The 22,641-nt window shown below is 38.4% G+C and overlaps 1 protein-coding gene across 1 annotated transcript in view; it reads left to right on the plus strand.

The window, feature by feature from the left end:
* Cad99C (cadherin-99C) overlaps positions 1-22,641 on the plus strand; it is a 124,899-nt gene that overhangs the window by 82,432 nt on the left and 19,826 nt on the right. The window contains exons 2-6 of the mRNA XM_066726406.1: positions 7,893-7,971; positions 13,849-13,914; positions 15,506-15,684; positions 19,619-19,741; positions 21,395-21,658. Of these exons, the coding sequence (XP_066582503.1) occupies positions 7,893-7,971; positions 13,849-13,914; positions 15,506-15,684; positions 19,619-19,741; positions 21,395-21,658 (711 nt within the window). The remainder of the gene's footprint in view (positions 1-7,892; positions 7,972-13,848; positions 13,915-15,505; positions 15,685-19,618; positions 19,742-21,394; positions 21,659-22,641) is intronic.

Here is a 22,641-nt window from a genome sequence, read left to right on the forward strand (position 1 = left end):
TTTCGCAACATCCCACCGGGCTTAGCGGTTGATTTACTTCCGAGTTAGATAGTGTTGAGGCACGACTATAGTTTCGCGATTAATAAGGTAGATAGCGAAAAGTGAAGTAATTCAGCTGTTGTGGAAGTACACGGCGGATGAGAGTTGTTAGTGCTCCTGAGAAATACTAAAGCTCCTTTCTGATTCGTTACTTCACTGTCCACGCGACTTTCATCTCTTACTCAACTTAATTGTTCTTACGGATGATACGGTTTTTTTTCTGCTCTGCCTCTAATTACGAATCTCCGGGTGTGAAATAATCAAACAATATAATTAATTGATCGCACAGTCACATAGGATGAGCACCGATAAGGGCCATATCAGTTAATTGAATTACACGAGGAATATACAAAATTCAGCAGACTCGTTTAATGTTTCAGTCGTAAATTCTCTTCTCGACGCTCTCTTCCAAGAGTGCTTCACTTTTAATCGATCAAGATTGTTCCGCTTCTTAATTGTTAATGCCAATGAGCCTCGTCTCAAAGCTCGTCTGATGCTTCCTTTGATCGTTAATTATTTCTTCTCGAGGAATTCCTCACTTTTAGTGACCTGTGTTAATTAGCTTTTATCCTCTCGACACTCGTGGAACTTATTCGCAATGCTTGTTTTTATCCCATTCCGCGTAATAACGATTATCACATTTTTGCATGATTAGGCGAGAAATAAAACAAGGATATTATCCCAAGGTTTCATCCTTGAAGTGCTAAAGGAGTTAGGCATTCGGCAAGAACGGTGGATCAACAACTATAAACACTTTCAAATTAAGCATTCTTATTCACGAGATGAGAGTTGCCGGACTTTTTCTGAGCAACAATGATATGCAAAGGGAATTCAAAGTGCTCGTGCACCTAACATTTTGTAGGATGAGCACGTGCATATCGTACTTCCTTTGTTATCTTATAGCCGTTTTTCTGGTGCTTACTACATACGCCTCTTGTACTCGCGAAAGCTATTCCTAGATTGTTCAAACGAACTAATTGAATTTAGTAGCTGGGACAAATTTAATTTTGGAAATTGCAAGATATAAAATAATTTTTCTAAAGAAGTTGGCTAATGTTTGATGGGATAATGTAAAGTTTGTAGTGGAATAGTGTCAAGTATGGTTGGACAAAGTTTGGGTGGCACTCGCCGTGCTAAAGTAATTTGAAGGACAGGATATAACCGTGGTTACACGTGAAGCATGCAAAATGACTGTAACTCGCTGGTTTGCCGCCCACGCATTGTCAGATTCACGTGTGGAAGTAAGTCTCCTATAGGGAGCTTGCGTCATGGACATGGCTTCGCTAACGAGCTAGGAAAGCAGACGCGATAAAATGCTGAAATCGATAGCCCTGAAAAAGATGAATAAACTTAATGGTAATATAAAGTGTCGCAAATTAACTGACATATGCGCCACTTAGTTCAATGGAAGTAAGTTTAATATTTTCTTTGATTTATCGCTCGTTTCCTGACGGTCATAAGCACACGTTGCACAGTCGTCTCGCGTTTGTTGACACTTTTCAGTCTTGCACAATTCGATCGGCATTTCAACTCATCGAGATAATCTATTTGTTCGAACCTGAAGAAGCGACTGATAATAAGCTATGGCTATCTTCGTCCTGGCTATAATTCGTTGCCTTTGTCAGACCATCAAGCTTATTTTATGGCAGAGATTCCGAGCTCTTTTCTTCGAGTCCGTATAACAGGCACCCCAGGAATCCGCAAGATCGTTCTACTTTTTGTTCCTGGTAATGAAGAAGCTTCGTTTCATAACGGTCCGCCCTTCTGTATGCAATTCTATTTCTACGATGAGCTTATTACCATTGAATGAACCGTGTAACTTTCATCATTCCACACTTAACATTTAATACGGTATTTTATTAAATTTAAATGGCATACAAGAAATGTTTATACGAGCACATAACAGAACAGGAGTAAGAATGAAATATTACAGTTTTCGATATAAACATTACGTATTATTTTAAAGGAGAGCTCGTACATTTTTTCAAATCAAACAACTGTATGATATTCTCACCCACTTTCTCGTAAGAACCCCGTGATAAATAATTTATTGTCGTCGTGCCTGAGCGTTTTATGCCAAGTAATAATAATATCTACATTCCCACGTTGATGTCAATTAAAAAAGTTTAATGATTTACTACCTTGCTTCCTTTATTACATATCAAACAGGAATTTGATCTAAAAATTATCTATTTTCCTACTATAAATTCGGATACTTGATCGCCAATGCTTCCTAGAATATGCAAATTATAGGTAGAGGAGAGAAAAATGTAATCTTAAATACATTGATTTTTTATCAATATACAATGTCTTATAAATCTTTGTCAAGGCTTGATTTATATTATCGTAATTTTGTGAGAAAATAAATGGTAGTTTGGAATGAAATTGAATGAAAATACCATTCGCGGATACTCTATAGTCAAAGGTAATTTGGCTCGGTTAGAGGCATTATTTCGTCCTTGTATAAGGAAACCGAAGGTGAGGATTCACTAGGAAGTCATTTGGTTCATTGATGCAGGTTTAAATAGCACTACTGTATCTGAACTACTAAGAAAACCGTCTCATTAAAGCGACTCGACGTCGATCGACCGTGAAGACGACGCACATTCGATTAAACAGCAATGTCGCGTCTGGAAAACATAACATAACGGAAGATAAAACTGCTAAAAACTGCAACTATAAATTTATCAACCCACGCAAATAACGTGTTCGGATACCAGTTAGATTGGCTAGATAAGGGCCATGATTTACTACTGGCTTGTCTTTTCAGCAAACTTTTCATGGATGTAACAGTCATATAGGCAAACATAAAACTTTGTAATCCACCATGAGATTTAGCAAACTTGCGATCATCTCTGTGCGATGGAGGGGGGATGCATTGCTGTCAGTAGTGTTTGCCAGTGAGAAAATTATGCGAACAACGCACAGTACAGCAGGAGGAAAAATTTGCTGAGGAGATTTGGACTTGGAATAGTAGACACACTAGGTATATATATTTATATACTATATGGCGACCGAGAGTAGCGTATAGTGCACCTGCGAGAAGTGGCATCTCATTAAGGGTAGTCTGTTGGAACGAGGGTGGAGGGGGCGTTCAATTATCGAATAAGATTTACCGTAACCGTCGAGGTAAAACGCGAGATCTAATATATATATATATATACTGGACCGATGCGATGGTCCTACTTATCTCTTCGGTTCAATGGAAACTGCAATGCTCGTTACGTCAATTACAGGTTCTTCTGTTAGTCACGGCACAGGACAACTTGGCCGATTTCATTGAATCCTATTTTCCTTGATCCTCGTGTACCTTACCCGCACACGCACATCGTACATATATCAGCTGCATATACGCTAACGGCCACTTCCCCTTCACCCAACGCGAACACCACCCACTACCAGGAAATCATTCTTAAACGAAACAATACTGCAGCCAGACTATGTGTTTCAGACTAGATCCCCTGATTATGTCGCTTGCTTCATTAAGGCCTCCAACTTTAATGCTTTTGTTCTGGTCCCTTGTTAAATTATCCTGTCTCAGATTATTACCTATTAATACACGTACCATACTATATATACCTATACCCTCTATGTTTCTCTATACAAAATTCGTTTTCCCATACTTTTACCTCATTTTACAATATACGCTTTGAGTTTGAGATTTAGGTACCTCAGTTAAATAACAATTTCCCATCGGTCGACCTCTTCCAGGGGGATCCGCGTTGTTCGGCTACTTTATTAATGCTCGCCGAGCGTGGTAACTCGAGATCCAGTCCGGTGTGGACTCCCTTCGATACCTTGTAAATTTCTAAGGAATGGCTCGCTGGTCTTTAAAGCTTCTCCCCCTCTCTCCCCCGAAGAAGAAGAAGAAGAATCATGCTGGAACATGTTGAACCGAGTAACTCGCCTGGCTCGAAAATGCTGCTTTACTATTTTACTATACGGAGGGCTCGGTAGATTTTTGCGTGGCAAAGGATGAAACATGGTGGCGTAGAGAAGAAATGTTTGGAAGGAACTTCTAGGCGTATATACATGGACATGTTAGCAAAGGGTGACATTTTTTTCGTGGTGTAGCACACGTGGCTAATTTGCTTGCATAAACACGCCAAGAAATATAAAGTCCCGTTTGCCTGGTGGCGTCTTCTGGTCCCCTGCCCCCTCCCCTTCAAGCACAGTGTCTCTTCGTCTCGTCAGACCTTTCGTGTTTCGCCTTAGGGACTTTTTTCCTCGAAGCAGAGGGAAGAGACTGTATATTGTGAAAAATGTGTGGGGGCCGCGAGCAAGGTGCAAGCCATTATCAAGCGTGGACGGTACCTGCGAGGTATTCTGTGCACGCTTATGAAAAGCACGGGCATTCAGGTGAGAAACGCTTGCGAGGATCGAATAAGCGGTCGAAGATCACACGGCTCAGATAACATTGTTTCCCTTCGTCCAGCAGTTTTATTCGCGTAGGCACACACGGGCCCTCCTTATTACACAGAGACGTCTCCCATTAGCATACACTGTATACTCCACGACATCCCGTTCAGACTTCGTACCAACCATCCCCTCTCCCCCTCCCTCACTTCTCTTCTCGTTCTCTCTCGCGTCTCGAAAATTCTCCAACAAAACGTGAGAGACGACAAGCAATGAACTTTCCATCGTTAGCGATCCCATCCCATGATGCTACTTCATAGACATTCGAATTATTCTTATCGCTATATTCTTATTATTCCTCCACCTCATTTCCACTGCTCAGTCCCCTTCATCATTCTCCAATTTCAATATCAATCCCGACTCGAATTTATCTTTATCGGACTCGCCGCTCACTCGCGCGTATATATATATATATATATATATATATATGTAGTCAATTCATTGCAAGTTTCCATTCCAGTTGAATTTAATCCAGACCTCTCTTCTTATTCTTAATTCTAATTCCCGTATCAATCACAACATCAAATTCGTTTTATGCTATCGTAAATAGATACGTTATTGCAGCTATTTCTAGATCGTGCTTTATGCAAAACTCTGACAAGTTGCAGTTATGCCCAACATAACTTATGTCATTTTTAACTGAATTTTGAACGCCTTGCTATTTTATTGGATACCGCCATTCGACCGCTCAGTCACGGTTTCATTGTTGAAATGATAAACTAGTTTCGATATTTATTACCGATACACATTGCGATACTTAATAAAGCCTCGGCATAGTTAAGCGTAACCACACCTTGCTTCTTAGCGATTTCGTATACTTTTAACAGCTGGGCGCCTGCGCTGCTTATGAATATATTGGCTTAATAGAATAATGACAAATATTTTAAGCAGCTGCTTTTATAAATCCAATTAAGCGTAACTTGCGAAGCAGCTTAGCCAATGCTCACATGACTAAACTATATTTATATTAATGTGAAATTATTATTCTAATTTTTTTACCTACAAATGATGAGCGAGATTCGCCTTGTATCACTATGGACAAATTATGTCGAAATTGCGTAATTTTTTCGATCGATTTCTCTCAAACGATATGTACCGTAATCTTTGTGTTGTAACGGGAAAATTATTAGATGGAGCGTATATGTTTGATTTCCATATACCATATACACATACAGGGAGCATGTATCTTATTATTATACGATTTAGCGATCGAACCAACTTTCACTCGGATGAATCCCTCTGCGGTTCATTGTTCGATTCTACATATAACCTGCACATATACATCCATTGGAATGTACAATTTGCACGATCTGCGCCACCGATTGCTCCCATTTAACCGATTCTTGTCAAAAACCACGACAATTCGTCCCCATCTTACTTAAATTGCAGCTAGCTTTCACTGACACGTGCGAGAGATGGACTCCTCTGGTTCGCAACGAGTTTCGTCATTTTCTGATTTATGCGAGTCCCCGATAGCTCCCATTTGATCGATTTTTGTCGCGACGCATTCGCGATTTTACTCAACCAGCTTTCACTGCGATACTCTCGAGATGGACGCGCGTTTCGTCATTTCGTCGATTTGTCCGAATGACATCCATCGCGAAATGGGAGTAATCCGACAAAAACTGGGAAATATCGTGTTTTTATACTCGCGCGTTTCCTGACCATTTTCATATACGGAAGAGGCTTATTATGGATAGACGGATTTTCTGAATACTGAAACAAATGGCTAAGCTGGTAGGAGCAGAACCGGTAACAACCGCAAAAACCTTGTGAAACAAGGCCCATAAATTAGTATATATATCCTGCTCCTCGAGAACTTTTTCAAATGACGTTTTCATTTATAAATTACTCGCGCTTTATAACCTCCCACCTTCTTTAATTTACCACTTTTCGCGGAGACCGTCTCTCTTCTCATGCATAAAATTATCGGTTGACAGATAATCTGGGAGAATATTTCAGTTTATGCCTTTTTTTCCTTTATGAAATTTCGAATTTACGATTATTTCCGGATCTATCGTTTATTTTAATTACCAGCAGCACGAGTTTTCTGGGACGCGACAACTCTTTAATTAACTCTTGATTCCTCGCAATCGATATTTTTACCAATCAACTTCGAAATTCAGTCGTTTAATTAACCGGCTTCTCTCCAAATCAATCGTTATTTTCACTTTGTGAACTCTCGCGCATTTTTCATACCAACTCGATAACGGTTCGACTGAAGCGGAAACATTTTCATATTTAAGACGAGAGTCCTACGGTTTCACTGTGTTATACATATATACGGAAAGACCTTCTGTGGAGCTATCAATTATCAGTTTATGAAAATCCAGAATGTTGGAGTGGTTAAATTGGTTATTATAGGCGTAGATGCGGATTGTGTTGTAATACGTTAGGTAAAAATATACATGGTGGCAACTTATTACAATCCAATTGAAGTTTTGCTAAAAATGAGATTCTATTAAAGCGCAAATTGCCCTTAATTTTGCGAGCTTCGTATTTCCGTTAGACCAAACGCGACATGCAGATTTGCACCGTTATGATTGCCTCGGATTGGCTTACCTTGAATATACTTGCATATGATGTTCCAACGAAACGAAACTGCACAAGCATTACGTTAAAATTAGCATCACACGACTCGACATAACGGATTCATTATAAGCTCTTATGCCGATGCCGTCTCTATATGCATTAACTTTCTTTCAAGGCTCTCTCTATTCAGCCTCGCTTTCCCCTCTTCCCCCTTCGCAATCACAACAAATAACAGCAATTTCACACAATCATTACGTTATACTACTTCAATGCCATCTGCAATTAATCCTAAACGCTGGCATCGCAAATATTTCCTTCGATTGAAACAGTAACAGCAAATTAGTTGTTTAATCATATACTATATAATTTCCAATGTACCGTTATAATTATCAAAATAATTTTCTCGTCCAACAAACGCTATCGTTTAATTTTAGCAATAAAAAACTCTCCGGAGTTCTTTAACTTTAAGCATTATTTTTTCTGATGAATTCTCATTCAATAATTTACATATTTTTAATTAGCACAGTATTGATTATTCTTGATAACAAATATTAGTACCAATATTTCTCGTATGTAAGTTAAGAGCAAGGTAAAGTTTTTATCGTTGTAATAACGTTAGATATAATGGTACGAGTATTTCCTCTGAGCTATTAATTTTAAGCTTCACTTTTTTAGTCAATTTTCATTCAATACCTCCCATGTGTGTAATTTATAAGTATAGCACATCGCGTTGATTGTCTTTGATAAGAAATACGAATACCAATAGTTCTCGTAAGTATGAACGTTAAGAGGGAGAAAAAGCTTTCATGGTTTCTAATAACGTTAGATTATAATGGTACGGGTATTTCTTCTCACGCCTTTTATTAAAGATGGACATAATTTAAGAGTGGTTTTTTGCTTCGCAGGCAGGAAAGAGGGTCTGGCTCCTTTGGAGCTTACTGTGCTGCGTGTTTCTGGAACTCCATTACGTCGCCGCCAAAGCCGGTGAGTATAGCCAGCTAATCTTTGTTACGAACTTTTAACTCGTTAGTGCTCGCTTCTTCAGTCTCAGTTTACTTGGGACTTGTTCCAAGCTTAACTAACACAAGTCATATTACTGCCAGTGCCAGCATTGTTTCAACGTACTTTTTCACGAAACTCGCTAATTATATTGCGTGACGAAGCCCAACTGTGCCATTGCGCATACAATAATCTGTAATCATCTGTGGCGCACCACAAAAGCTATACGATAAAAATTGCACCCAATTAATTTTACGAATCTATGTACGCAACTGCATGGGGATTAATTGTGTGCTTCCTAAAAATCTTGATAAAATTAGGATCGATCAGTGCACGAGGTTTATAAATAAATATTGGTAATAAATCAATATCCTGCATGTGTTGTTCGAAATCTCCCCATGTAGTCTTTCGTAACACCAGTTATAGTGGAATGACAAAGTTACGTAAAAATCTTTTGGCAATTTCGATATGAAATTTCAGAGTAAAAATAAAATTGTAATGCTCTTAATGGAGAGATGGATTTTGTTGAATCATAAATATTATTAAAGAGAGAGAAGCGAAAAGTACTCTTATACAGAATTTGGAGGAGTTAGAAGAGTCGAGAAAAGAACTGCAAGGGTCATAGCATTGGCCACTCGCATAAATCTACCCAGCTTGATTGCCAATTACTTACGTCGCGTCCGATAGACAGCGTCGCGTCGCTTAGCATTGCTTTTATCCGCCAGTCGATGTGAAAGATATTCAGCACGTGCTGGTCGTGCACGAATCTCGAATAACGTTGCGTGCATTGTTCTCGTGCTCCAACGATTGCTACCACGCTTTTTAGATTCCTGCTATTCCGCAAATGTCACGAGATAGCACCGTGACGGCTCTAAGAAACCTGTGCGTGGATATTCTCTTAAATCACGCTGCATGACTAATTGCTTGCTGATCTCTCTTCCCTCATGGCTATCAACGACTTTGCATTCGCAGTACCATGGCAAGGATCACCAGTTTTATTAAAATCATTCGCGAAATAATGCATACAAATTCGTATAGAGATAACGTCGCACAGCACCGTGGTGTATAATTTATAAGTAAAACCGTGCATGGATTCTCGCGAATCAAGTTAGAAGGCCAATTTGTCGTTGATCTCTCCTTCCAACGTGGAGATGCTTTGCTCGACAAATGATACTCTGCTGCACCTATCGAATGGATTGCGAATGAGTTATGAGTATAGTTACTTAATAAATAATGATTTGTTTATAAAAGCATTCGTCAGTGGGAAAAAATATGAGAAACGAAAGTCTGTCGAGTAGAGATATCGAAGAGAGAAACTCGAAGAGAGATGAATGGGTTGGAAAAAAGGAGAGAGTTAAAATTTGATGGCAAAAAGCATTTGGAGAGTTGGCAATGTCGCCTTTGATCAGTTTGATCGGTAATCGCTTCATTTATTCAAGATACTATATATAATACTTTACAGGAGAGTAATTTTAAAGTGTACTTCTTATTCACTCTTTTGTAAGTATTTCACTTGTTTTTCAACCTCGAATCGCTCGGTAGCTATTGGGTAAATATTAAAATTTAAAAGAACTGAAATCGTCATTTATTTCAGTAAATTTTTCAATGTCGAGGGATTTTTGAATATGAAATTATGTTGATGAAATTTTATTGCGTAGTATTTTGGAACAGGTGCATTCATTTGTAGCAAGCAAACTGATGTCATTTATAACGTGCTAATTGAATAGGAAAATGGTAGATGTTTCCATTGCATCAACAATAATTCATCGCATACTGCATTAAGTATCATTCTGATAAATTACATATTCAAATGTTACAAGAAATACAATTATTTTGTATAAACGAGTAATATTTTTATAAAATAATCAATCATTGTTATTTTGTTAATTTACATGTAAATGTAATTTCTTAATGCACGCTAACCATTAGATAACATATACTCGCATTTTACCAAAGCATTTTCAACTACTTTTATATTCATACACTATATATAAGAGTTACGGTTACGTTACAATAGAGCGAGAGAATCCGTTCTCCCTTATATTGTCTTGGAAAATGCAATGGACGCAAGAGATGTAGTAATCAAACATGGAAGGTGGGAGAAAATATAGAGAAAAATTTAGTAGAATAAATGAAAAGTTTTTCAAAGAGAGGTACATGAGTCTGAATGAGAAAAATATAGGAGGGATACGAGAGGGACTGGGGAACGAGTTAAGATGCTTCCGACAAAAGAAATATAGGGAGAAGGTAGGGTGTCTGGCGCGAGAGTGTCTGAAGGAAAAAGATGGGAATCTGGGTATGTAGTGAGTAACTGTCGAGAACATAACTGTCTGTAGATGGTCAAGCCAAGAATCGTGGGAATCGCCACTGAAAATCTGCTACTGCTACAACGGCGCCAAGTTCTTTTTCGCTTTAAATACGCCACTGCTATATGAAAATGGTAGCAGGTAATATTTCTACGACCCTCGAATTATATGCTACGTCAGATTCTCCACCATGAATTCACCTGCTATAATTTATATAAACTTTCATTCTTCAATCAACTTCGCAATGGTATCCTTCTGAATACTCTGATTTCGAATCAATTTTAAATGATCTCTTCTAATATTATTCAACTCGAAATCAACTAAACTTTCTCGTTTTACTTTTTAATTAATCAGCGAAACAATTAATGAAAGAACTCTCAGTCTACCATGCCATTGTTATTGCATTTTTAATAGGACTACCGAGTGGCTGATAAAATCAGTTTGGAATAAAAAGTCAGTGTTGTAAGTTGAAAGAAGTCGATGCATGCGCCAGTTTCATCTAGATGTATCGCGGAAATTGGTAGAGTTTCGTGGATACATAAGGCTCTAAAACGCGTTAATGGAACAGGCAAAGATATAGCTACAACCGAGCGAGATATGGTCTCTGACTGTCTCTGTTCGTTTATACTTTCTAACGTAGTCACGATCACTTGCTTTCTACGTGCGAAGAAATGGTCAGGGTTCATGGGTAATGGCCCGCCTCCGACTAGAAGTCCGCGTGTTTTACGACTTGCATTTATACCTGCAGGAATTCCCTGCCACTTTTTTTCAACTAAGCAGCAATAATTCTACGCCCACGCGTGCTAATTTTCAATCATTCCTTCGTGCTCGATTCCAAATTCCTCCATCGAACACTCTTACGTTTCCTTCTGAGTATATATGCTATATATATATATTTCGTTGAATCTTCTGGTTGATCGAGCTCTTCTCGTTGTCCATATGGATTATCGATTCGAATTATCCGTTCATCTGAAGTTTGTTGGAGTAAACAAGTCGACGACAGGACTCGAAGTGGTTGAGATCTTGATCCGCGTGTTTTTATTCATGGGTGTCTTCGCATTATTGCTGTCTGAGAACGATGCTGGATATAATCTCTCTTATGAAGTAGACAAAGCAGTGAACTAAGAGGCAAATGTCATCGAGTTGGGTTATGCCCCCTCTCTCTTTCACGGTAAGAACTTTGTAGTACGGCTTGTCGATATACTACGTTAACGCTATAACCTTTCGCGGAGAGAGATCTTTGCCAGGAGGCACGTGGTGGTGGTGGCCCGTGCCTTTCGTGACCTCGCAGCGTCAGGTGAGAACGCATTCATAAAAGCGTCCGTGATCCACCATAGCCACCCTGCTCTTTGCTTCCCCTACTCCGCTTGGTTCTTCATTACAAAAACTAAACTCCTTGGATATCTTGCGAAGGCACGTTATCCTCTTTAATCTTAACCTGGATAATAAAACATATGCTGTACAAAATATTTTTAAAATTACAATGATTAATCAGTTGTTGATTATAAATTTATTTGTGGCTGTTGTTATTTTAGAATAAAAATTTACAATGTAACTCGAGTTACCAAGAATTGTTTATCTTCAAATTGGTATTCCGTAGAAGCTAAGATTTTGACTTGGTTTTGATTTAAAACCAATGAGTTACGATACTTGGGAATTTTTAATATTCAAGATGACGTCATGTGTTTAAAAGTAGAAACGGCTTGGTTAATCGATTTGCGTATCGCACGACATTTAGAATTAATTTAGGTGATTTATTAAATGGTCGTTAGTATCAGTGTGCAGAGAAAAGATCGAATTGACCCTCGTCAATGTCGTTTACTGACATTAAGTGCTTTTAAGTTTGCTTGAAATTCGTTCCAACTTTTCATTGATAATCTTTACGACCAAATTATCAAATTTTTCACGATACGATAAGAATTCATAATTGAATTATTAATCAGCAGCAATTGCCAGTCTTACGTAACATTTTGGTCGTCAAAAATGTGGAAATTACAACATACAACCTTATGCATCATCTTGATAGTATTGGTAGAATTTGTATTTTGCAGGATAAAATGTTGCCTCAATGCTCTCTAAAATCTTAAGTTTGATTGTTTAGCTAAATTTATTACATTTTCCACCCTTTTGGTAATTCTATCTTTATATACCTGTTGTATAAGTTAATGACATCATAAAAAATGTACAAAGCGTGGTGACTTTCTGACAAAAAAAATAAAAACCCCTTATTGGTTCGACTACGTGCGAGCATGTTCACTCACAGCTGATAAAACATATTAGCCACTAGGTAGCGCACAGGAACAGACTCATCGACAGACCCTGAGCAAAGATTAGCATGCATTTGGAGGACTCAGAGAATACGTTTAATATTTTATGTTGGCTGAAAATAATTAATGTAAAAGTAATATTAAACCATTAAAAAATCGAATACATTGTTAGAATAAGTATTGTATACTTATTTCACTGCTGTGTGTCTCTCGATCGCTAAATTAATTTTAATATATTTTGGATACTCGTTAATTCTAATAATTCTAAAAATTATGCAAAATGAAAAGAAACATTACGACTTTTTTTTTGGTTCGTGAAAAGTGAGAGCACATCGAAGAGGCTGACTGGCGTAAGATGGCTCTTGCGTTTCAAAGCGCAATCGACGTATTTTATGTTCTTCTGTATTAGGATTCCACGCGCACGGACCGTTCAGCATGGCAAAGGAGGCGCCATATTTGGACGTTATACCGTTCGCAAGGCATTGCTTCTCTAATCATGTTCCATTTTGTAACGCGATATAGTATAAGCTCCGAGCACAGTCGAGACTATCTATTATTCATAACTTTCGGTATAAAAGTGAGTAACAAGTTCTATCTCTCTCCGATAAAATGTTAATTTGATGGCCAATTCGGTGACGCATATATGTAATACAAGGGGTAAAAAAGCTGACCGATAAATTCTTTAAATAATTGCTTGCGTTGTCTTGTCGAAACACGTGCGGAGATGCAATCGACTTCTCGCGATTTGTCAAGTTTTCGCGAGAACGATTTGGTGTAGAAAGAAAGAGCATCAGGTGGAATTGGTATAACACAAGTAGAAGGCGATGCATATATAAGGGAGTGAGATAAATAGCGCTAGAATGTGGAAGCGAGGGTTATTTGATGTTTTGTAGGATAGTAATAGAGTCGCATTTTATTGCTAAGATGACGGCCTATTGCCGGTTGAAACACTAAAATCAGCTGTAGCTCCATGCAACTCGCAAATTCATAAAACATCGTTCCGGTACTTATGTAACGGATTTAATTACAGGAACGAAATCTTCGCGGCGATAAATTACATATTTGACTCAAATTCGATAAATACAGAACTAAGTACAGCGTAATTTTGCCACGGTTACACATTATATTTTTACATAAATTAAAATAAACTTATCATTCCATGTCTACTTCAGGCACGAGCCACAGAGCAAAATTGAAAAAGGAATCGGTCAATGGGATATTATATGTATAATAACCTGGGATTCAATCTCATGATGAAATTAACACAAGGCTTTTGGTATTTGTTTCAGGTCTATGTGAGGAGGAGACGGGTCAGTCCAACATTATCCTTGACATCGAGGAGAGCAGAGGAAATTGTGAGCTTATAATATATTATATATTATATATACGCTGGTTCGATCATCGTCAGCTAATTAACTCCTTGGAGAACTCAAGTAGCTGGGATAAATAATTTTATGATTAATGGATCACGTTCGCGCGTCTCACGATTCGCACGATCATTAATAAACTCGATTTTGCGCAAATTCTTCCTGGTGTACACGTTGAATAGAAAATATACTCGATCCCCCCCCTCCCAAACAATACACGATTCACTCGCTAATAATAATAATGATTTTTTGAGGATGCATGAGATTATCGAGAAAATTATTTTATAAATATTATTACGAATAATCGTTATACCTTTGGACATGATTTTGTCGATTTAACCTAGATCAGTGTTGATAGGTATTATAACAATAATGTATGTAGCAGCAGGAAGCTTCTTTATCGTTGTTTTCCGAGGAGTATCAAATTAATTACGTATATGTATGTAGAGACAAGCTGTAAAACACGTGGTAACCACAAATGGCGGATCCATCTGTCCAAGCTGCGGTGTGGTATATAACATATAGTATGCGGTTACATGACGATTACACCGTTACTGACCGATGACTATTGGAAGCAAGTCAGTCACTTTACAGATACGTTACTTCACGCGTACCTATGGTATACATTATACAATCTTTCCCCTACGGATCATGTCGGATCTCGTGATTTTAACCGCGAGCCTTATTTCTCTCTACCCACGAGATGAATGCATTATGCATGCCATGTCTTTCCTAACCATCCTTTTATCTTTCCGCGACTTCATTTCAAACACTCTGCTCGCTGCTGATGCACTGATTGTTTCTTTATATATAACTTCGATAATTTACCTCTTTAAAATATACACCAACAACAATTTTATTTTCATGTAAATATTCATTTGTTGAATAAATTAAATATTTTTTTATAGTATTTTTTGAGGAGCGAGTGTCATGTAGGGAAATTTTCGGTCAAGATTGGTAATAGTTTAAACGAATAACGTTAATTATATTGTATTGGGAGGAGGCGGAGGAGAAAAACTTTGCACTAGGAAGTTAATTTCTAGTTAGTTGGTGGTTGGAACTTAATGGCTAGAGTGAACGATCGCTGCCAGCTGCTTGCTGGGCTCCGGCTTTGAAAGCCGGTGGCTGACACGATCGTTTGCCAATAGGAAGAGAGAAAAAACGGAAGGAAGGAGAGAAAAATCACGTGTATCATGCATCGTCATGCGTCGATCGTTAACACGTGTTCTTTCTGATATTCGATACGCGCAATCATGATCCTCTTGATCTCGGCATAAGTAATTAAGATATTAGCAAAATCAGCTTTTTATCTTACCTTATTTGCACCAACTCGCGTACAAAGTAATTCTTTTTCAATTATCCGGAATAACAGCAGAAAATAATTGGTAAAAGCTGCACGGAGAGAAGATTAAAAGAATATCTGGTATATATAAATAGGGATGAATACTTGTTAAATGGGAAGCTACTATTTATGATACGGCACCTTTTAACGAGTTCTTTAAAGTTATATCCTCTTTGAAGAGGAGAGCTTAGTGTATATATATAGTGTACAATGTTTCTGATTTTTTTCGTTTTTCAGCTATCGATCAAAAAACAGTGCCGGAGGAACTTCCGGTCTCTGGCAATCCTTATAATGAGACAACGTTGGACTTGATATTTCCCGGGAGGGCCCCACTCTTCCGGCTTAATGGCAAGAAATTGCAGCTTTTACAACCACTCGACAGAGACGCCGATAATCTTTCACACGTTGTTTTTCAGGTAACGGTCACTACTTTTATTATTCAATTTCAATATCATTCAAGTATTTACAGTAAACTTCTTACCCAAAACAAAGAATAAAAATCATATTGGAGAACGTTTACAAGGTGAAAGCAAAATATTTTGGTGACCTACACTAAAATAAATCGAAAAAATACAGAAAACCAGAGGTTTGTCAAAGGCAGTTTGCCCGAGGAACGCGAGAGGTTGCGTCATTAAACGCCACTTGTCTCAAGAGCAACTTCACTTTTGGACTCGAGAAAGTCTCGATTTCACTAAGTTTCAGGCTCTCGTATCATTGAGTTTTGGGTGAACTGTTCACGCTTACGGGAACTCTGACTCGAGCATTAAATCCTCGTTAAATCCGGTTTTTGTTAACGGTACTCCGACAATTAGTATTAAAACACTGTGCTTGACATCCGATTTAGAATTGTAAAAGTACGGTGTAAAAAAGGAATAAATCGAGATAACGAATGAACCGGTTAGAAAACTGACGGATCAAACACGTGTAGGGGATTATTTTGTTTGCAAATTTTAGCTCACAGGGATTAAATCATTCATTACACGTATCGTTGAAAAATATTATTCCAACACGAACCATTTGTCATTCTCAAGTGGAATTGTCAATTTTGAATTTACAATAGGCCGGGCTGTTTGAATTTTTCACACGGGTCCTCCTTGCAACTAGGCGAAAATTGCAATCAGCATATATATTCTACTCTGACGTCTTTCAATATAGGGAGATAATAAAGTTAGCGCTGAGCGCTACGGCATAATAACGACAACCGTGTTTTAAGATCTGCATAGTATAAAATCTGTTGCACTCGTCTTGTTAGCTATAAAGTTTAGTTGGAGCAGTAGGCTGCTCGCTCTCCCATTTATAGAACGATAGAGGAAGCTTCAGGAGCGCGTAACGACGCATCATTTTTCCTCTTTCTTTCACTTTATCTCCCCTTGTCCCTCCTTTTTAATTTTCATTACGATGCCGCTATGCTAATCTTCCGCATCCCCATTCTACCGCTGAACCATACGCAGTGCACTTATTGTTTCGATGATTTCTGGCGAGCTGCAAATCTTTTCTGTAATCACGAAATAATTGGATATCAAGGGCAGGAAATGTTTTAATAATAACCACGCTAAATCTCCCTTCGAGAGCTACACTTGCCTCTATGGTCCCTGAAATATCTTCCCTTCTGCAAAAACTGTTACTCGGGATAGCATCGCGAGGTTGTAAAAAACCTATAAACATTTTATTATAGAAACTCTTGCAATTCCCATTTTTCCCTCATTCACGGATTAATCCTACGAAGCTTCACTGGTCCGTGGCATAAAATTAAATTAAAGCTGAGATAATAATATTTCTTGTAATTAATATCCAAATGAAATAAATAAAACTCAGGTATACATTCCATCTGCATTTGCATCGAGACTCTCTCTCTCTCTCTTGTAATTCTTAGAAATTATATAGATTTCCTTTGACGAACGTTTCTACAAAACTCAGTCGTACGAATAATGGTAATGGTTAATTTCATTCCAAATGCAATCTGGAAATTTTCAATTGACGATATAAAATTGAATAAAAGCTAAAATAATAAGATTCCTTGTAATTAATATTCTAATGAAATGAATGAAACTCAGTTATTATAGTTTCACCTTCATTCACGTTAAGATTTATAATTCTTGTAAGAACAAATTACAGATTTTCTTCAATGAACATTTATCGAAGTTGAGGTGTGTGAAAAATGATAATGGCTAATTTCGTGCCGAGTGCAACTTGGAAACTTTCAAAGTCTTATCGAAGTACTACTTCCGGCGTGGGATTGGCTTATTAATTAACGGTATACATATAGTAGGAGGAGATTCCAGTTGCCGTTGCTATATTCAAAGAGAATAAACAAGTCCCGATCCATCGATTGACGAATGAGTGTCGCCAACATGTTGTCCCGTGAAAGTTTACGATCTCGTATTGGCCATGCGTTATCTATGGACCGTGAAATATCACTTAGCTGCTTTCTACGATAAGAACGGAGGCACGCCGCGTTACTACAAATTGCATCGCATTACAAATCGCCGTTTCAAATGGATCGTGCCGCAGCTAGCAAATAACGGCAGAAGTTTGTCATAACGCCGGAAGATTCCTCTAATGGTGACTGATCTCCTCGCGGCAAATAAACGAAGCGAATAGCTATCGGACATGCCGCTGATTATCAAGCAAACGCTGCACTTTTTCAAATGTACTCTTTTATTTCTTGCAAAAAATGCCCATCCACACAGGTGTATTGTTAAATGAGTGATTTTATCTCTATTTGTTTCGTAGGTTATTAGGTCGTTTAAAGTTAATTGCGCGAATCTATGCGATCCATGGAAGCTTCCGGTTTTAAGCGAGCTCGTTATACCTCGTTCGCGGCGATGTTTAAGAAAAAGCAGAATGGGGCATAACGAGATCCCTACCGAGAAGCACGAAGAAACTTCACTGCAGGAAAAACTAGTGCGATGTCGTAAAGTCCAAAGGCGATCGTCGCATGAATCCATCGAAGGTTTTAATGGCACCTGGCAAAAAAGTTTTTTCTTTCTTTTTTTAAACACACACACACATACAACGTGTACGAGGAAGAAAGTCAAACTGTCCGAAGCAGCAATTTGGTCTTTTAATAGTTTAGCGACCACTTGTGCATCCTAAGTCATCGGTGTGCACTGTGCGCGTTTTTTTTTTTCATCTAATTTTCTCTGTAAATTTACCGCAATTTTCCAATAGAGTTTTAGACCCGTGTGTTTATCCCGCTCGATCGTAATTGGCCTACGGTACTGCATTCCTCCAAGCAGTCAATTTCTTCAGCGATTAGCCATGAGCCATCGAGATTGACCAATCAACACCCGCTACTGTGAAAATCCATCCAAATGGCATAATTTTCTTACAGACTTCTTTGAAATGGCCTCCTTGATTGGCTCGGACGTTGATCGAGTAGGTATCGCATTCTTCGTTCCCTCCTTTTAATTAACATATTTCGATACTTCACAGTTTATATACAGATTAGTTTATTAAAAGTGATCCCTTTCTACGTTATAATTGGATATAAATACAACTGGATCCACACCTTATTCACGTAAATCAATGATTTTACGAGATTTTACAAAATCGTTTATAGTTATACGCAGATTCGAACGAGTATAGAATGATCGTTGGGAGTGATTACTTTGGCATTCACGAATGTTCATATTGTGCAGCAGCCTTATGACACCGTGGCAGGAATGTGAAAGGTCCGGAGCGCCCATGCCCATAATAGATACATTTTCCTCAAATCACACACGCGTATCAATAAAATCGAACGAAACTGTCGACGATATTATTTATCATCTGGGATAGAAACGCGGCAAGGAGAGGTTAAAAGAAAGCCGGAGCGCGAGATTTTACTCCCGATAGGATCCGTCAGCTTGGATCATAACTCCTATAAATCAATCATAATGCGCTTCTATTGAAAAGTCACGGAGACTCAAAAAATCTCGCATACTTGCTTCACTCTGTATCTTAAGTAGGCACTAAATCTTTCCTCGGAAGGTGCATCAACCGATAGTGAACTATAACGCTCTCGACTTTTTCTCCCCCACACACACTAATGATCTAACATGGTACTTGCCCTAAGTATTTCAAGCGCCATAAGTCATGATGAAAAAGCCTCATTCAACCAATCAAAACGCGTAGTCTATATACAGAGAGCTCCTTTTGAGCCCATCGATCATAGTCCCGATTATACTATTACCAAACTTCAGCCTGTTCTATCACAGCTTTGCTATTTGAAATCCAAAAGAGTATCTGTCGACGTAACATTTAATTTGCCTATTGAAAAGGCAGTGTTATACAAGTATACTGTACAGAAGATCTGATAGATCGAGTTAAGGTTGCAATGGAAAGTGATACTTGATATTTGATTTTCAGCTGAGCTGCACGGTGAAATCGACCAACAAGAAGAGAACGATACCTGTGGTCGTAAGAGTTTCCGACATTAATGACAACGCACCAAAGTTCATCAATACTCCGTATGAAACAACAGTACCCGAGGTAAGCCATTAGGTGGTTATCTATCGATGAAAGGAAGCTGATTGTGCCAACTCGGAATCGAATATCGTAATTACGCGTACGTAATAAAAGGTATCGTTCATCGTACGATCGATAGCGATGAGGTACGTGTATCCCGCCCGAAAGCTCCTCCAAGGTTTCTATTACACCCTTCCCTCGCCTTCCTTATTTTTATAACAGTTCCAGCTATACCCAACAGGCGTGAATCATCATTCGCCATGGGAAAAATAATTGATTCTCCATAAAAGATCGTCTGCAATGACTCTTCCAGTCTTATCCATCGAGGCTTCTGAAATTATTTATCCTTCGTGCCTTTCCTCTATATACATTTGATCAAATTCTTCATTTTATTTAATAGCGACTGAAGATTATATATTTTCTATAGGAATTTACTGGCAATATTCATGATTTTCGGTACACTTAGGGAAAAATGTGGAATTCGTCGCTCGGTGATTTAAAAAAAAAAAAGTGGATATTTTGATCGAACGTCGTAGAGCATAGTGCAGCTGAAAGTGGATTTTGTTGGCAAATTGACCAATCTGACAAAAAATCCTGGCAGAGGAGTGGAAAAAAATGTGGCAGTATCAAACGTTAGCAAAGAGGAAAAACGACTGGTTTATGCACGTACCGTAAATTCTCTTGTTTTCTACGCCGGTGAACCGTTATAACGCGAAAAGGCGCGTACTCTTAGGCTGGCGTTGCTACATCCAGCCAGGTGCCACGAGAACGCGAGACGCTCCAATGCATGTCTGCAATTTCCCCCGAAGAGGATCATTGCTGACGTCACGTGTACTATAATCAGATAATCCTGCGGATGATCGCCACTTTTATCATTTTTCCTTATAATTATACCTGCAATCTGGGGCGCATATTTGGTTTCGCTAATATTCCATCGAATTCTAATTAATGGATGTTCTCGTCATTTCTGCGTTTAGGCTAATTAATCCAGAACGAAACGCGAAACCGGTTGTGAGGATAGCAAACGCGTGGAAATGGGGGAGACCATAGAGTGATAATTGCTTTTGCGGAAAGCGATTGGAGCGAATGGATATTGGCTCTTGGATTTCGATATATATCTGGATTTTTGAATCGCTTGTTATATACTGCTATAATATTGCGATAAGAATATTGCCCGAACGAAGCGAAGTAAGATTTATCGTCGAGGCGTGGTTTGGATAAGAGAAACGCGCGAGAGTTTTTAACTTGATTTCGTCACAGCGCGCTGAAAGTTATTTATTCGCAGGATTTTTGTCAAATTAAATGGGAATTATCGAAGAGCGAGGCGAGGCGAGGCGAGGCGAGACGAGGCGAGGGAAGAAGAACTTGTTGCGCGTTGAGCTGGCTTCGTCAGGCGTCAATAATTCAAGCGTTCAAAGACGTTTGATCCCTCGGTATTCAATTAACGTCTTGCCCTTAAATATAGGCTTCGTCTACGCCAGCTTGTTTGCACCACGCTATTGCCTCGTAAATATTCTGGACTAACAGTTTGGCAAGTGCACGCGTTGGTCGAGGCGTAAGGCATAAATCGATCTTGATATAGTCAGACGCGTGATTCCCCATCGATGGAAAAAAACAATATATTGAATTAATAATAAATAATTGCAAATTGCATCGATTAATTTTCTGTGATTTCAGCTGACACCTGTTGGTTCTACCATCTTCAAGAATATTGTCGCGTCGGATGCTGATGCTGGAGTGAATGGTATCGTGGAATATTCTATAGCCCCCGGTGACGGAACTGGAATTGGAAACAATGATGGTGTTGGCCGCAACAGAATTACCACCGCCGATGGCTACAGTTACTTCAGTATCAATCTACCCCACCAGGGACAAGTAACCGTGAATCGAACTCTCGATTTCGAAAAGACTCAACGATACCTCGTCACTATACTGGCGTCGGTAAGTGGCTCTATATGGTATACTGTTATTTACGTGTGAAATATCGAACGAAATCAAAGAAGCTTTCGAGAAAGAGTATCGAAACACTGATAAATAATACCTACTTTTCACGAGCTATAAATTATATCCAGCACAATTCTCAATATTAGAATCATTTAAAGTGCAATTAATCGTAATAAAAGAAGATGAATGAAACGCGCGATAAATCACAAGATACTACTATAATCTTTTCAATGAAAATTCCTCCTGTCGTATTTGGTCGGACTTATCGAGTTGCACGAGTGGAAAAGATGAGACAGCAGAACGCCTTGCAATTTTGAATAAGCGCTTTAAGGGAATGAATCATGCAGCGCAATATACGTAATAGTTAGTCATACTGGGAACTCTTGTATAGTATATATCGTAGATATTTTATGTAGCGCATGCCACCGTTTCCCACATGCTTAACAATAAATCAAAAACTACTGCACATGTAATAGTGTCTATAACTCCAATTTACTTTAAATAGAAAAACTTTTAGCATATTTCAAATTAACCTGCCAGCAGTTCCCTTGGTATAATTCGATGAATAAATTTTTTTTATTTTCTATAAATGTATATGCAAGAAACTATAAATATAACTGATGATAAAGTCATTGGAGATGGGAGAATTCGAGAATCGTTGCAAAAATTGCAGTGCATTTTCTAAACAACTTTCACTGTATAGGTGAAAATCACCTGGCACAGAGGGCTACTTAAATATGTATGTTAGCTACAACGTACATATACTATATATATATATATATAATGTAGGTATGTTTAAGTTATCCAGGGTGAAGTAACGGTAGCTGTGCTTATATTGGCGAGCATACTTTCCAAATGACCGACCTGACCTTTCGTACAAGCCAATATCATTCACCAACAAAAGCCAATGATATTTTCTCGTCAGCAGTTATCAGTTTCAATGCAACCATTTCTACTAGTTGTACTTTCCACAAAAATCA

Source organism: Prorops nasuta, unplaced genomic scaffold (genome assembly GCF_024137725.1).
Source record: "Prorops nasuta isolate Cenicafe-Biocafe unplaced genomic scaffold, Cenicafe_Pnas_1.2 PNAS00004, whole genome shotgun sequence".
Taxonomy (NCBI): Eukaryota; Metazoa; Arthropoda; class Insecta; order Hymenoptera; family Bethylidae; genus Prorops; species Prorops nasuta.